Source organism: Xenopus tropicalis, chromosome 2 (assembly GCF_000004195.4).
Source record: "Xenopus tropicalis strain Nigerian chromosome 2, UCB_Xtro_10.0, whole genome shotgun sequence".
In the NCBI taxonomy this organism is placed as follows: Eukaryota; Metazoa; Chordata; class Amphibia; order Anura; family Pipidae; genus Xenopus; species Xenopus tropicalis.
In genome coordinates, this window is record NC_030678.2 from 112576531 (window position 1) to 112593041 (window position 16511).

The 16511-nt window shown below is 36.1% G+C and overlaps 1 protein-coding gene across 3 annotated transcripts in view; it reads left to right on the forward strand.

The window, feature by feature from the left end:
- Positions 1 to 16511, forward strand: part of rev1 (REV1, DNA directed polymerase) — a 50391-nt gene that overhangs the window by 23650 nt on the left and 10230 nt on the right. For all 3 annotated transcript variants that reach the window (XM_012957685.3, XM_012957686.3, XM_012957684.2), the window contains exons 9-14: positions 570 to 693; positions 2773 to 2901; positions 3810 to 3964; positions 12006 to 12125; positions 14774 to 14994; positions 15162 to 15334. In XM_012957685.3, the coding sequence (XP_012813139.1) occupies positions 570 to 693; positions 2773 to 2901; positions 3810 to 3964; positions 12006 to 12125; positions 14774 to 14994; positions 15162 to 15334 (922 nt within the window). The remainder of the gene's footprint in view (positions 1 to 569; positions 694 to 2772; positions 2902 to 3809; positions 3965 to 12005; positions 12126 to 14773; positions 14995 to 15161; positions 15335 to 16511) is intronic.

A 16511-nucleotide genomic window follows, 5' to 3' on the forward strand; every position in this document is an offset into this window, starting at 1 on the left:
GAGATTGCAGTCTAAATGTAATTTAGCAATATATGTCTTATTGGTTTACTAAAACTCACTTGGGTTAATGCATAATAATTAATAAATAGACCAAATTAATATTTACTAATTATTTACTGCAGTGATTGTTGAAGGCCATAAATCGTATGTTTCATCCTCCTGTATATAGTGGGATGAAAATACCTGTATAGGATTTAAAGAATATTCTTATTCCCTGGGGGAGGGGTACCAAGATGTTATGCACCCACCCAATAAATGAAATCGCTGTTCACTGGATTGAACTGGCTGGATTTCTTTTTCTTGGAAAAAATGTACAAGCCCAGGAATCATTTTTGCTTAACTCTATTCTGCCATCTTGTCGGTAATATTTGAAAATTTTGCTATAGTACCCAAGTGCACAAGTCTGGAAAGATGGCAGCACTTTAGTGCCAAGTTAGCAATTTAAGTAATTTTAATTAATTAAGTAGTTTCTTTTTGTTTGTTTACAGTAATTTTCTATTGATCTAATTATTTTATGATATGTTGCTAATTCCAATATAATACATAATCATCCAATTTTCTTTGTTTAGAGATTCCTAATGAACAAGATCAGCCTACATCTATCAGTTCAGATTCTGCACAACAAAATGGTCTAGACCTGGATATTTCACATCTATCCATGGCAGAAATCGCATCTTGCAGTTATGAAGCAAGGTATTGCATAAAGAGAAACCGATCTAAAATTAGCAAAATATAGTATATTTTATTGTTTTTATGGATAAGATCGTAACAAATTGCTCTGTATGCAAGCAAATATAAGACACAATAGCTTGTCACTCCTTAATAAACATTACTTTGCTAAACAAGTATCAAAAGACAACTGCAACTATAATTAGGATACAGTTATTGCTGTAGTGGAATGATAATGTTATACACAATGAACATATGCTATGGCTAGTTGTGACCAGTTTATCTGTAGGTAATTAAGAACAGGTATAAGCTGAAAACATACAAGTTGGGTAGAAAGAAAAAAAAAAAAAACAAAAGGATAAGGGAAGAGAAAATTACAGACAGCTGAAGGGAAGAAAGAAAGGAGATGGGATATTAGATATACAAAGTAAAGCCAGGAGTGATACAAATGATGCATTGTGAGTGATACAAATTATGTATTGTGAGTGATACAAATTATGCATTGTTGAGGGAGGTGGTAGCTTCAAGGCTTCACAGCGTCAGTAGATGCACTATCCAGCAAAAGGAGCAAGAGAGACACAATGGTGCTTGTGCAACTATTAGTAAGTGCAAGGAGTGTGTTTGGATGCAAGTACTTTCTACAAATGGTGACAAGAAGAGCATCATTTGCATCCATTTTTGCAAAACCACACTTGTAGTTGTGTTCATAAGTGAGCCCTGAATTCATGGCACACACGGTTGTTTTGAGAATTTCAAGTATTGTGTTTTTAAATAGCCGAAAATGTTGCATTACAGTGCTCAAAACAGAGTCCCAGTAGAAAAAATACCATATATACTCGAGTATAAGCCGAGTTTTCCAGCACTCAAAATGTGCCAAAAAAGGAATCCTTGGCTTATACTCGAGTCGATTATTAAGGGCAGCACAGGTTTACCTTTCCAACCGGACGCTGCGAATGCACCCGTGCATTCTTTGGCGTTGCGCGCGTGCCCATCCGTCGCCCCCCGTGGCGCGTGCCTGACGATTATTAAGGGCAGCACTGGGGTACATTTCTGACCGGATGCTGGGGATGCGCATGCTCATCCTTCGGGGGGTACGCGACGGCGAAGGATGAGCATGCGCATCCGCCGCATCCGGTCAGAAAGGTAACCCAGTGCTGCCCTTAATAATCGACTCAGCCGGCCCGCGCGCAACGGAGAAGAATGAAAGTGCTCATGCGCAGCGACCGGTTGGAAAGGTAAACCTGTGCTGCCCTTAATAATCGACCACTATCATCCTGACAGTAGCGTGGATCCTTTAGGCACAGGTTATTAGCTGTAGAGTCTGTCTCAGTGCTGTGCTGGGAGAATGCAGTTGTATTTATGATCTCTGTACCATAATATATTTGAGTTCATTGACAGGAATTTTACTGTATGTATATATTATGAGTATGCTACGCCACACTTGAAGCCCATAAGTGATGTTATTGTAATTTTGTGTATACTCAGCAAAGCAGTGCAATTACTTATGTATCTGTCACCTTCTGGATTGCTCAGACCTCTTTATGCAATCATCATACAGAGCAAAGACAAGGGGAAGGAAGACAGGTTGCCACCCCGGTTACAGAACACCTTGCGAGTACTTATATGAAAGAGACAGAGTGATTTATTTACTAACCCTCTGGGCAGTATTTACTTAACAGTGATGCTCTGACCCAAGCTTCCAGTGCATGTTTGCATTGCTTATCTTACTACAAGGCAAAACTACAGTTTTTTATTCCCACCCTAGGCTTATACTCGAGTCAATAAATTTTTCCAGTTTTCTTAGGTAAAATTGGGTACCTCGGCTTATATTCGGGTCGGCTTATACTCGACTATATATGGTAATTATTTTTAAATACAAATATAATGCATTCTAGAGTAGTATTTTACATTGTACTTCATTTTAACTTTTCGATATAAAAACTAGCTGAATTCAAGGAACCACACATTTTTCTAGCTTCTAGCTATTTTAGCAAATTATCCCCTGTTAATGAATAACTGCACTTTATGCATTTCCTTAAATGAAACTGAATTCACTCTTTGGGGATTTGTTCAGTAGTGTTTTATTTTTGATTGTCTTTGTAGGCAAGCTGGAGTGAAAAATGGAATGTTCTTTGGAAAAGCTAAACAGTTATGTCCTGAACTCCAAGCTGTTCCCTATGATTTTGACGCATACAAAGAGGTCGCCATGACCATGTACAGAATTTTAGCGAGGTAAAGTACTCTTTTCTTATTCAGTATGAATGCATTTTACTGTGTTCTTTTCAATAAGAATAATGATAGCCTATACTGAAATTATTGGATATTATTCTGATTCCTTTAATTTCCTTTATGAATGCTGTTAAAACTCAGAACATAAGGATTTTAGCATGAACAGCTAAATATTATGTGTTCTGATTGCTCCCTCTATGTGGCCCGCAAAGCAGTTTTGGATAGTATAAAAAGAACATTCATATGAAGTTATGCAGATCTCGGTACCAAAAAAGGACATTTTAAGCATTATAAGTTGGTATGAAATAAAAAGATATATATTATTGATACATTCCAAATGTGTTTATATCATAAATGAATGAATTTTCACAGTTTTTAGATTTGGCCCAATACCAGATTATCTTGAAAAGATTTGGGCAAATACCAAGAAGCCAAAATCTGAACCCTAATTTGCATAGTAAAAATTGATAAACAGAATTTGTTAATAAAAAAAAAATTCTTAAAAAACTGAATGTGGATATTGTTAACAGTTTTTTTAACATAATGGTTTGGATTTTGATCTCCTTAGTACTGTAAAAAATGTATTACAAATGAGGGTGTTTTTTTTTTTTATTCTTGAAAATACTGTAATTCTACCTGCATATCCATATCAACAATATAAAATGGCTGCTCTTTATAGAAAAAAACATATACAATGCTAGGTATTTTGGGCCACACAGAATTTTCCTCTCTACAATCTTTGCACCTAATTTTGTCATTGTTTTGTAAGTATAGTACCATTTATTAGAAGGGACAGAGAATGAAAGGGAAGGCAGTTTCCTGTGGAATCATTTTTTATTTTTCCCAAATCCAATTAAAAAAAAAAATTTTTTTTGCTTTGTGTTACTAACTGTTTTATTTTAAACTGTTAGCTACACTCATGATATAGAGGCAGTGAGCTGTGATGAAGCACTTGCTGATATTACTGGAATCCTTACCGAGACAAGACTTACACCTGATGAAGCATCAAATGCTATTCGCACAGAGGTTAAAGAGAAAACTGGGTGTGCTGCATCCGTTGGCATAGGTTAGTTTGGGTTTCATGTTTATGCCTAGCATTTTTCTGCCATTAATGAGCCATTCAAAGAACCCATGGCATTTTCTATGCACATACCTGAACCAGCTTTGCATGAATCATCTAGTTTGCAGCTTTCCCTTTGCTGCTCTAACATAATCATTTTGATATAAGTAGCACAAAGTATATTATTTAAAGTAACAAATTAGATGTTGTTTTATTGCGTGTATGCCAGATTTATACTATATGGGGCAGGGTTATCTATGTTCAGATTAAAATTTGTACCATAATTTACATTTTTTGCACTAAAGCTCACAAACCTGAAATAGAGTTTCCATAAGTGCAAAAAAAAAAATCTAAAGTCTGGAAAGTTAATGGAGAAGTCAGTGGGAGTGATCCTAGGCAAAACTGAAGGGATTTTTTTGAAAGTTGGGTAGACTCATTGAAAATAAGTAGAATGCAGTTTTGCTGTATTTGAGGTTTTTGTCTCATTTTTAATCAATCCGGTTTGAGGGTTTTTTTTAATTTTAATTTTTTTTTTTTTCGATTTAAAAAAAAAAAAAAAAAAGAAAAAAAATATAATTAGGGGTGCTAAAATAACTTTTAACAATTCACCATTTAAAGGAGAAGGAAAGCGATTTTGGCATTTTACGGCCAATACATTTGCCACATTAGTGCCACCTAGAACACTATATTTATTCTGCAGAAACCATTAACATACCTGAGTAAACAGCTTTAGAAGCTTTCTGCATTTGCTTAAGATAGCATCTGCTATTTTAAGTAGCTTCCTTCCTGTAGCTCTAGCCTTTATAGCTCAGATCACACATTCCTAAGGAGGGAGTTATTGGCATTCTGGTGGGAAGGGGAGCAAGAGAGGGGAGTGAGAAGAGGACTGCGCAGACTGTGGCCACGGGAATTAAGGATGTTTCTGAGAGAGAAAGTCAGACACTGAAACATCATGTTTACAAAAAAAGAGACGAGAAATCCTGTGTTTCTTTTGAGGACTCAGTGCAGCATTACAGTGCTTATGGCTGTATTTACATAGACCTTTATGATAAAGCTTACTTAGTTTTTACCTTTCCTTCTCCTTTAAAGGGGACTCTTCACCCAGACACAAAAACCCCTTTCAAAATAAACATTAAACCTACATTTTTTTTAACTTGTTATAAATTTATTTAAATATCTCAGCAGTCAATTATAGATTGCCTGACCCACTTCTATGCCACTGGCATAATATTGTGTGTCTCACTTTCCATACATCACTCTTTAGAAGTAACTTCTCTAACTCCCTTTCCCTTATTATTGACTGTAATTCGGCAACCTGTGCTTGGGTATATGCATGAAGAAGCAAAAACACCAGTGGCACTAATGATGCTGTGGTGGTGTTTTGTGGTGGTGTTTTGTTAGCTCGTCTTCTTTCCTGCACATACACAAGATTTAGGCATAATTCAAAGCTTTCCTCCACAAAGTGGTATCTGCCTGCTTGTGGTGATTCCAAAAGATTAAAGGAAACAAGATCTGACTAATTTGTCCCTTTATATATTAAATCTAATGACGAATTTTGAAGATTTTCCCTACCACAAGTGACAAATCTCCTGAAAATGCTTTCCCACCGACAATAAATTGAATTGCCGGATGGAAAACATAAGTCCAATCTGTTTTCCAAAGTTGCCTAAAGATTTAACCAAAGACAACAAATCTCCCTGTGCATAAGCCTAACAGAATTTAATAATAACCCCCCCCCCCCATAAGTGCCTCTTTTACAAGTTAGATAATGTCAAATTACTCTCTTCCTAACTAACTTTCAAAAGTTTTGAATGAACTATTTAATATAATTAAAGCACAAGCTGAATGCATTTCATAAATTTGGGCTGTTGATTTGGGGGACCGTGGGCCAGATATGGCCCTCCAAGTGATTTTTGTCTCTCCACTGACTTTGTATAACATTATAATTTAGAATCAATTTGGCTTGCAATGTGATGTATCAGTATCATCCTACTGTGGTGAAAAATATGAAGAGTAATGTCATAAATGTAGAGGACAGACACAGAAGTAAAAACAAAAGTTTCTGCCAAAGAAAGCTTCACTAGTGTGTAGGTGACAAAGCGACTTGACTTGACTATGATTAACAGTGGTTCTAATATTTTAAATACTAACTTTTAACTTTAACTATAAGGCAAACAAACCAAAGCCAATTTGATACAAAAGCTGACACGGTGCAGTAACAAATCCTGTCTGCTACGGCTAAATGTTTACTAATTATAAATAATGGTTAATAATTATGGTAGTCTTTGGGAGACTTCAGCTTTCTGTAATATATTTCTCATAAGAAATAAGTGTTTCTCTTGACTCTTTGTGCATAACCTATATTATTTAAAGGCCAAGTGAACAATCCCTCATAAAAGGGTTCAGGAATATGGAGACAAGGTCTACAGTAAATTTTGTGCCATCTCTTATAGTCCAATAGCTATACAGGTATGGGACCTGTTATCCGGAATTCTCTGGACCTGGGGATTTCTGGATAAGGGATCTTTCCATAATTTGGATCTCCATAATTTAAGTCAGCTAAAATCATTTAAATAGTGAGTAAACCTAATAGGCTTGTTTTGCCTCCAATAAGGATCAATGATATCTTAGTTGGCATCAAGTACAAGGTACTGTTTTATTACAGAGAAAAGGGAATCATTTCCGTAATTTGGAACTACAACATGTCAAGCTCAGGTGCTGGCACTTTACCTGTGGAGGGCAATATTAGCCATTGTGGCCTGCATGTATGGCTGCTAAAAATGCAACCATGCCATAAGACATCTGTTTAGTTTTTGGGTGTCCCAACTGCCTTACTCCTTATTCTGCTTGCACATCTGTATCTTCCTAATTAATAGTCTCCGCATGACTCAGCAGATCCTAATCCAAAGTACTTTATTTAAAATATGATGATAGTTTTGCTTATTTGAATTTAGCATGTTTTAGTTGTTTGCATTTCTAAATGCTTGGTTTTCTCTTTTGAAAACTTTTATTAGTTTCATTGGATTAGATTTGTTTTATTAAACAGAATATATGGATGGCATGTATAATAAAATTTAGCATGGTCACATTCTGCTTATAGGTGCCAAATGATATACTGTAATTGTGTAATAGTGTTGTGGTCTAGAGAATGAAGTAGCTTTTTACTGGTATAAATATAGGTTTAACCCTGTGCTGCAGGTTGTTCTTTGATATATGTTTGTGCTGCTGTGTAAATAATCTTGTGGCATAGATCTACAGCGACAACCCAGTTTTTTACCGAGGCATTGTAAATCCTGCGTTCTATGGCATTTGTGGTACCTGTATCAACACTGTTTTTATGTAATCTCTTTTTTGAGATTAGAGCATAAAGATTTTATCTCAACATTTGGGGGCTGATTTATTATTATTTCTCTTGTGGCATAGATCTACGGCGACAACTCTTGCGTTCTATGAAATTTGTGGTATCAACATTCTGAAAAAAACATAAACATTTTATCCCAACAGTTGGGGGCTGATTTATTATTTCTCAAGTTTGGTTACATAAACCACAAGTAGGTTTAAAAAACCCACTTGTAGAAAAATAAAGGTTCGGCTGTGCAAGCCAAGGTAATCGGATCCAGAAACAAATGAGTCGATTAAGTAACCAAACATCTAGCCCAAAGGCTCAAGCAATAATAAGTCAACCCATTGGCGTTGTGGTTCTAATTAACACACAAAATCTATCTATTTTTTCTTGTGGTAGATATTGCAGGCGGAAAAAGCATATAGAATGGATAGTGGGAGTTGGCCATGAACAGAGGGAGGGGGTTCACGTTTTAATTGTAATGTTTTATAATAGTATATAGTAGAATCAGGGCAATTTTATATAGTTTACATTGTTAAGATTTTGTTCAACAGCCCTGGCTGTGATTGATGATTAGATATAGTCAGATAGTCCAACAAAAATACAATAAATCTTAGTCCAAACAACATAAAATTCTTCCTTCTGAAAAAGGATACATGTATTAAAGGGGGCATATAGGATAAATGGGAAACCCTAATTTTGTAGGCAATTATGAATAATAAAGTGCTGGTTTCACTTTGTGCTAAAAATTAATCTGTAACAATGGCCCCTTTATCGGAGCTCCCTATAGATCCTATCGCTTCTCTGTCCGAGTTTGAAATGGAGAGTGGGCGTGTCCTAACGATCCCTGCCAGAAGTACAGTAGGAGGGAGAGAGCCAATCACAGCCCTGCACTCACACAAGCAAAGACAGGCTTCAGTTCCCTATCAGGTCAGCCTAGCTGCTGATTGGTTCCTATCCTACAGTGTACGAGGGCCGCCAGTTCCCCTGCACATTCAGAGAATTCAGCCAGCAGGGAGTGGAACAAATGGGTGGGACTAGTGGGGTTTTTGTGGAATTTCTTAATTAAACAGTCAGAAACACAACTTTTTAAGCACAATCCTTCTATATCTAGAGGAATATAATTCACTGGTACATTTTTATAGGATATGTCTCCTTTAAGAGCATGAAAGAAAGAAGTCAGAGCAGAGAACTTGATGGAAAATTAAATTTACAGGTTCATTATTAGATCAGCTGCAGCCTTAGTCCAGGCATGCCTCACAACCTGTCCCCATTATGTAAAATTTGGAGTGCCAGAATTTCGCCTATGATGGTCCTTAATAGTGCGCTTCAGTTTTTTGTTTTTCTTTTGGATCTCTTTCCAGATACAGTTATTTTGCTAATGTGAGTTTAATTATTGCTGTCAATTTGACCTGAATCATTAAAACAACTGTGCAAGGGTCAATCCGTATCATATATATCTGTGTAAAAGGAATAGGTTTTTGTTGTATATCTATTTTGTCGAATGAGGTGTTTTGCCTCCTTTAAGCTTCCCTGTGAGGGCAGTTTGTTTTTAGTGAACATTTAAAGTTGCAACTAGCACGTAGTGCACCATAAACTGAATGTTAAATATAAGCCAAATGGGAAACATGTCCTTGGTATAGGCATAAGGCTTTGTGTGCAGAAATATTACATTTAGTTGGCTGACTTTTGTTTAGTTTTGTGGTTTTTCCACCACCATTTTAAAGGATCTAAAAGGTGGTTGTTCCCATTTTTGTTTCTTCTTAATTTTAATCTTGTAATGCCTTTATTTGTTTTATATTTATAGGGCACACTTCCCCTTCCAGTTTGTTACAGCCATGACACATGTAGCTATTGTCATTTAAATGCAACAAATTTATTGCTGAAAGATTCTTGCTTTTAAACTTGCTCTGCTGAGAGAAGAAAAGATATTGATTTGTAATAAAGACATTTAGTCATGAATTCTGAGATTCAAGCAAAGAAGCATTGTGCATTTAAAAAATAAAATAACACAAGATAAAAAAGTAATTACGTTAATCTTCCATATTGAAGCCAATACTGAGCCAGCTTATATGTTGTGTTTGAAATCATTCTATTAACAGAAAATAAACCTTTAGGGTCCGAGAAGTGGACGATTCTTATAATGTATATTTGTCTAAGATTTTCAAGTGCCCTACATTATGTACATTTTGAGATCTCATACTAGAGCATTTTTGCATCCCAACATGACTCTTCCTTTTTTCTGCTTCCCTATACAGTTAATTTTGCCCTTGCTAGATTGTCTGCAGCTCCTCAGGGATGACTTTAGTGCTGTAGTAGATGCTTAATTGGATAAATCTAGTAAGCCACAGCTGCTGGAAATGCACAGGTAAGTATTGTATGTAGATGGCTGTTTGGCAGGGTTATGTGTTTTACAGCAAGGGATTGGCAGGATTAACATATCACAACCAGACTTCAAGCAAACTTTAAAATTGGGCTGTGGATGTTTTAAGCACTAAATACGATTTTAATGTTATTTGATTTAGGATAGTATGGGAATACATCTGCCCTGTTGACTGGTGGCAGTTGTCCTGGGTTTTACTTGTTTTTTTTTTTTTTTTAGACTGTTACTAATAACACAATAAATAAATGTGCTGGTTTGTGACTATTGTACATGCCGATTAGGCACACGGATTATTTGGCCTCTTGGGCTCCCTGATATTTTTCTTATGCTGTGTTGAAATATCTTTTATAGATGAGACATGCTGGAAATTGGCCTAATAGGACTCACTGGTATTGCTTCCTTTGTAATTGTGATATAGCTACTACAAGCTCACCATCCTTTTTTTATGCCCTTTGTATATTGTTCACCCTCCTGTGTGTGCGTGTGGACAAAATCACATTATACCTACTGATAAATTGGTCCAGTGTTATTGTTTTTTCTTAAATACATTCACTGAATTGGTTCCCATCACTCCTACAGGTTTCTTTATATATTTGCTGCTGTTTCTGTAATGGAGCGATTCCTTATTTTCAGTTTCCCCTTTTGAAAATCTCACCCTCTGAACTCTGCTAATAACCATACCATAATCAGATTATTCTGTTGCTTTTCTCTTCTTAGCTGTAAATGTTAAGACCTTCAGGCCTTTCCTGTATTTTTTTAGTTGTGTTTTTAATCATTTAGTTTGTTTTTTTTTGTTTTTTTCTGAAGTGTTATGTTCAAAAGTGCAAGGCACACTGAAGCATCTCTGGTGTTTTTGCCTTTCACATGGTTTTTCTTATTAAAGCCACAATGTCAAAATATCCCAAATTGCCCTCCATTGCCTTCTGGCATTACCAGGCACTTTCTGCCATTTTGACACCATGTCTTTAGCAGAGTGAAAACGCCTATAAATTTACAAATAATGAAGAAACCATTCAACAATTGAAAACTATAGCAGATAAGTTAGTACATGATATGTAGGCTTTAGTTAGCACATTGTTGATATTGCTTCCCCACATGCTTTTGTGTAAAGGCAAACATCACAAAACTACTTAAGGCTTATCCACTAGGTTGTAAAAAAGTTTGGATCTGATCAGCAACTACCTTTGCTGTGCTTTAAAACCCAGTGGGCGAACTTTGCCTATAGTGTATTTTATGAAATTTTAGGAGTAAAAACTGGATTTCCTTCTGCAGGTTTTAATTCGTAGATAGTTTAAAGAAAATTAGTGCTGTCCGGTGGTCTTGGGTGCTTAAAAAGGGGGTTAAAGGAAGTTATCTGGTGATAGTGGTTATCTTTGTTTGGTTTGTTCAGCTGCTTTTTGTTTAGTTATTCAGTCCAGGAGCAGGACTTATATTTAGTAAAGGCAGTGCTTATTGTCATGTTAACTTGGCATTCTCCATTATTGAATCCCATCTCTGCTCTCTTCTTTCTTGCTCCTGCCACATTTATTGCTAGCTTTATCCCTTACATTCCAGCAAGGTACATTCTGCCTGCAGTATTACTGGTTCATTACTTAGGCTATGTCACTTGTGGCATTTTAAATGCTGAGGGAGAAAATGGTAATCTGCTCCCACATGAACATTGACTTGAAAACATGTACATATTTATGCTATAGGAGAATATACATTTGCTGCTCACAGGTATTCTTACTTGCTGTCAGTATGGTGGCAAACCAGAAATCCTACCTTAGTAGCCAGTCAGAGTTGTTAGTAAATTCTGCATTTGTGGGCCCACTGGAAAAATATGGAAAAATATTTTTTTTACTGGGGAAAAGATGTTTGCAAACATAAGCAAAGTACCAGCAAATAGAGGATTGTTGGCAACCCTACTAAATTTATCTCCAGAATAGTGGTCAGGAAACAGAATTTTGTATGTATGGGACCTAACATAGAAAAGTAAACTGATTGAAAATATAGTCTTTGTCTACCTTTGCAAAATGACCTCTGCACACAATTCTTAAATGAGGGACAATGTGCCCTGGTGCAAACAGATTATAGAATATAGCAGGGAAAGATGCTGGTGCACTCTGGGGACTTGCTTTTAAAATGGTATCCTTTATTTCATATCAGAGTGCAATAGCATCTTTCTTTGTTTTTTATATTATATATTTTATTTTATATATTTTTTCTTTTTTTTACAAAAAAAGTGGGAATAAAAATTAGATCTGCTTACTGTAACTTTCATAAACCTTTGTAAACTTCATATTTTATTAATCTTATTTTTTCTTTTGCTTACATTTTAGGTTCCAATATTCTGCTGGCTAGAATGGCAACACGTCGTGCTAAACCAGATGGGCAATATCATTTAAAACCAGAGGAAGTGGATGATTTTATTAGAGGTCAACTAGTTAATAACTTGCCAGGTAAATGACATACCTCCCAACATTTGAAAAATGGAAAGAGGGACAAAAAAATGCAGCGCTTAGAGTGGTGAAAAAATATTTGACCACACCCATTTTTGTGACCACACCCCCTAGGTACCACTCCCATTTTACTAAATTTGAACACATTTCTGGGGGTTTTGGAATTGTTTTATGTGTTATTACAGTTTTGCTACTGACACGAAAAAACTACTTTTTAAAATATGAATCTACATAAAAAGTTACCTATAGTTCATGTTGATCATTTTTCACTGATAGGGCTGCTTTTGTGAGTAATTGTTACTTGACGTTCTTAAACCCGACTGTTTTGCCGACCTGTCTGTCCCTTCTCAGCCTGTCCGTTATAGCTTCCAATGCTAACAGACCCCTGCTGCACAAATATGGCCGCCCCCTCATAGAGAAAGATTGGGGTTCAGATAGGAAATGTAAAAGCCTCAGGAAATACATTTATGGCAAAATTATAAAGCTCATGCAAAGACAATGTTATGAAAGGTGTTACTTTCTGGTGTCAGTATCACTTTAAGCTGCAAGGCTCAGTTCCCCCAAGAGACCTGTTTAGCTTATTAGTTACAATTGTATCTCAGTGCAGGTGTGGCTTGTTAACTTTCTGGGTTCTCTGGCAAAAGCTACTTTTTAATTAGGTTTGTATCTTTTTTTAGCTTTCAGTGCAGGAGATCAAAGGGAAATGAGGGACATTTCAGTTAGAATTCGGGACTGCGGGTTGAGCTGTTAAGAGGGACTGTCCATTGAATATCGGGACAGTTGGGAGGCATGTAATTATAAATAATCTGATTTATCAGGAGCTCTTTAGTGGTCCCCAAAGCTACCATGGTAGGGTTCAGAACTGTCTCAGGTGTGGCTAAAATCACACCTCTGTGCCAAAATTAGTAATCAGAACAGACGGTTTATTTCTTTTGCAAATGCATCAGAATTTTTTTAATCTCCCTATGATACTATCATACAGTACAAATGTTAGTGAACAAAAGAAACTTGCATCTTCTATTTAAATATTACTCAAATAAATTTTATTACTGTATATTACCATGGAGAGGTTGTATGATATTTTAATACCAAAACCCGTGTTTTTATTTATTCTCTTGTCACTTAGAAGCATAAGGAGGTGCAGTGCTCCCTTTTTGCCCCTTTTTTATCCTGGTTTGCCCCTTATTGTATCCATTCGCTGTATTGGATTTGAAGGGGTGGTTTACCTGAAAGTTAACTTTTAGTATACTATAGAATGGCTTTTCTCTGATGGACACAGGAAGCACTGGGTTAAGCTCCTCCGGACTGAATAAAGCCTCACATTTATTTATCTAAAACTTTGAGATTCTTCAAAAAAAAAGTCCTGTGTGTGCTGTCAATCCTACCCTGAGTATTTACTTCTTCTGCATGAGCACCCAGGTATTGTCTTGTTCTTATGGTGTGCAGCTTTCCAGCAACCCGTTTCTATATATATATATATATATATATTTAAATGTAACTTTCCTACTCCGTTTTTTTAGAGTCCTCAAGAGGAGGTAGGATCATAGTCTCTAGGAAGACCCAACTCAAGGGTTCCATTGGTCAGTGACTAGCACTAACATCAGGGGTAGGACATGAGACAGGGTCACACCTGGGCTTTAGATGTCAGCCCCTGATGTGGGATGTCTCTGCATGCAAGCAGACAAACTAGCGCTAACTGACTCCCCACGTACGTAGACCTGGAAGAGAATTGTTAGCTGGCCAGGCAGAGAGGCTCCAGACGAGGCAGAAGAACACGCACCTTCCCCCAGCAGGTGTTTTCACACGGAGCTGGTGAACTGGGGCAAGGGAGCAAATATGACATATATATTTATATCTATATTTGCTCCCTTGCTCCAGTTCACCAGCTCCGTGTGAATACATCTGCTGGGGAAAGGTGCGTTTATTTATAATATGAAAAGGGAGGAGAAAATTTCAGTTTTCTCCTCCTGGGGGGAGATGCTTAACACAATGGTTCCCGTGTCCCCTCAATTGACTAGAAAGAGATTTAACCTAAAGTTATAAAAAGATCTCCTTATTCCTAGCAAATTTGCAATAGATATTCATTATTTATTTTTTTATCATTTCTGAATCATTTGCATTCTTCTTTTGATTCTTTCCAGCTTTGAAATGGGGGGTCACTGACCTCTACAACCAAAAACTATTGCCCTGTGAAACTACAATGTTACTGTTACTTTTTATCACTTATCTTTCTATTCCGGCCATCTCCTATTAATATTTCTGTCTGAAAAAAACATACAAAATAAAATATGAAGACCATTTGCATATCAATTAGAATATCAATATCTGCATGATATTAAAAGTTAATTTAAAGGTGCACAACCCCTTTAAGTCTCATTTCAGGAGGTTCACAATATTTTTTTTATAAACATCTACATTCATTAATCATTTTTCAATCAGCAAAGATATTCCTTAATAGATGGAGGTTTAATAGTGTTATCAGTTTATCGGTGGATGAAAGTAAACAAAAGGAATTCGGGGAATGAATTCCATACTCCTAAAAAAGGGATTTCTTTATTAGTTTTCATATATTCTTATTTACTTGATGTGCCCTTTACACCCTACTATCTCAAATATATTGGATGCTTTTTCCACTTTGCATTATTCAGGAGTTGGCAGGACTATAGAGTACAAACTATCATGTCTTGGAGTTAAAACCTGTGGTGATCTCCAAAATATTACAATGGCAAAGCTCCAAAAAGAATTTGGTCCAAAAACAGGACAAATGTTGTACCGATTTTGTCGTGGCCTGGATGATCGGCCCATACGAAAAGAGAAGGAAAGAAAATCTGTGTCTGCTGAAATTAACTATGGCATCCGCTTTACTCAGGTATACTATTTCTGATGTAGGTCTATTTTATTAAATCTAATTTTATTTTGGTTTTACATTCGTTTGATAGGGCTGTGTAAAGGTGTTGGCACTTTATATATAAAGGATTATGCTACAGTTTTAAACTCCCTTTCTTAACAGTAATTATTATACTATTTATTTTAAAGACAAGTGAAGCAGAAGCTTTTCTTATAAATCTTTCTGAAGAGATTCAAAGAAGACTTGAAGTTGTAGGTATGAAAGGCAAGAAATTAACTCTGAAAATTATGGTGAGAAAAGCTGGTGCCCCGATAGAGCCTGCAAAATACGGTGGTCATGGAATCTGTGACAACGTTGCAAGGTGAGAGCTCATAGCCTATCCTAACTATTTAGTGGTAATGCATCTTTATTTATTAGAATTTCACAGGGCTACAATCATGGCCAAAAATATGAGAATCTTTGCACTTTTTTAAAACTAACTTGCAGATTAACATATATTGATATACAGGTATAGGACCCGTTATCCAGAATGCCCGGGACCAAGGGTATTCCGGATAAGGGGTCTTTCTGTAATTTGGATCTCCATACCTTAAGTCTGCTAAAAAATCTATAAAACATTGATTTACCCCAATAAGATTGTTTTGCATCCAATAAGGATTAATTAAGGATCAATTACAAAGTACTGTTTTATTACTACAGAGAAAAAGGAAATCAATTTTAAAATTCTGAATTATTTGATTAAAATGGAGTCTATGGGAGATGGGCTTTCCGTAATTTGGAGCTTTCTGGATAACGGGTTTCCGGATAAGGGGTCCGATACCTGTACTGCAAAATGGTGTGAATTTGACAAAAGCAGGATTCCACGATTCATTGTTTTACAATTAGGAGAACTAATTTATATATATATATATATATATATATATATATATATATATATATATATATATATATATATATATATATATATATATATAAAAAATCTATTGAGAGAGAGAGAGAGAGAGCTAGCGAGAGAGAGGAAGGTAAATATTGCCCTTGTACATCTTTTACCCTGAACCACCATTTTCTGATGGTCTGTGTCACCTACAAGGAGCCATTCGTTAGTAACAAAAAATATATTTGTGTCAATGATTTGTGTGTGAGCACAGTAAATCGTATGAGCAGCTATTTAAAATAGCAATTTTTCTATTTAGGATGATCTAATATACAACTAGAAAGTATATTATGAGAATGGCTTATTTAGATGAAGCAGTGTTTTATATATGGGCTGCTTTGTGCAACATATTTAAAGACCTGCAATGTCCAGTGGTATAGATTTAATAATACAACTGAAAAAAAGTTTGTTGAAATAGTGCTATGCCAACAAATATTTCCTCACCTGTGAAAAGGCTGGGAGAGCAATGACATTAATGCCTTGTTCCTCTCCTTGATCTGACAGATTTGGGATCTGCAGCAGCACAGTTGCTACTGGTTGTTGTTTTAGCTCACTACTGCCCTCCTGTGCTGGGTAATTTTTGCTCTCCATTGTTATTCTGTTC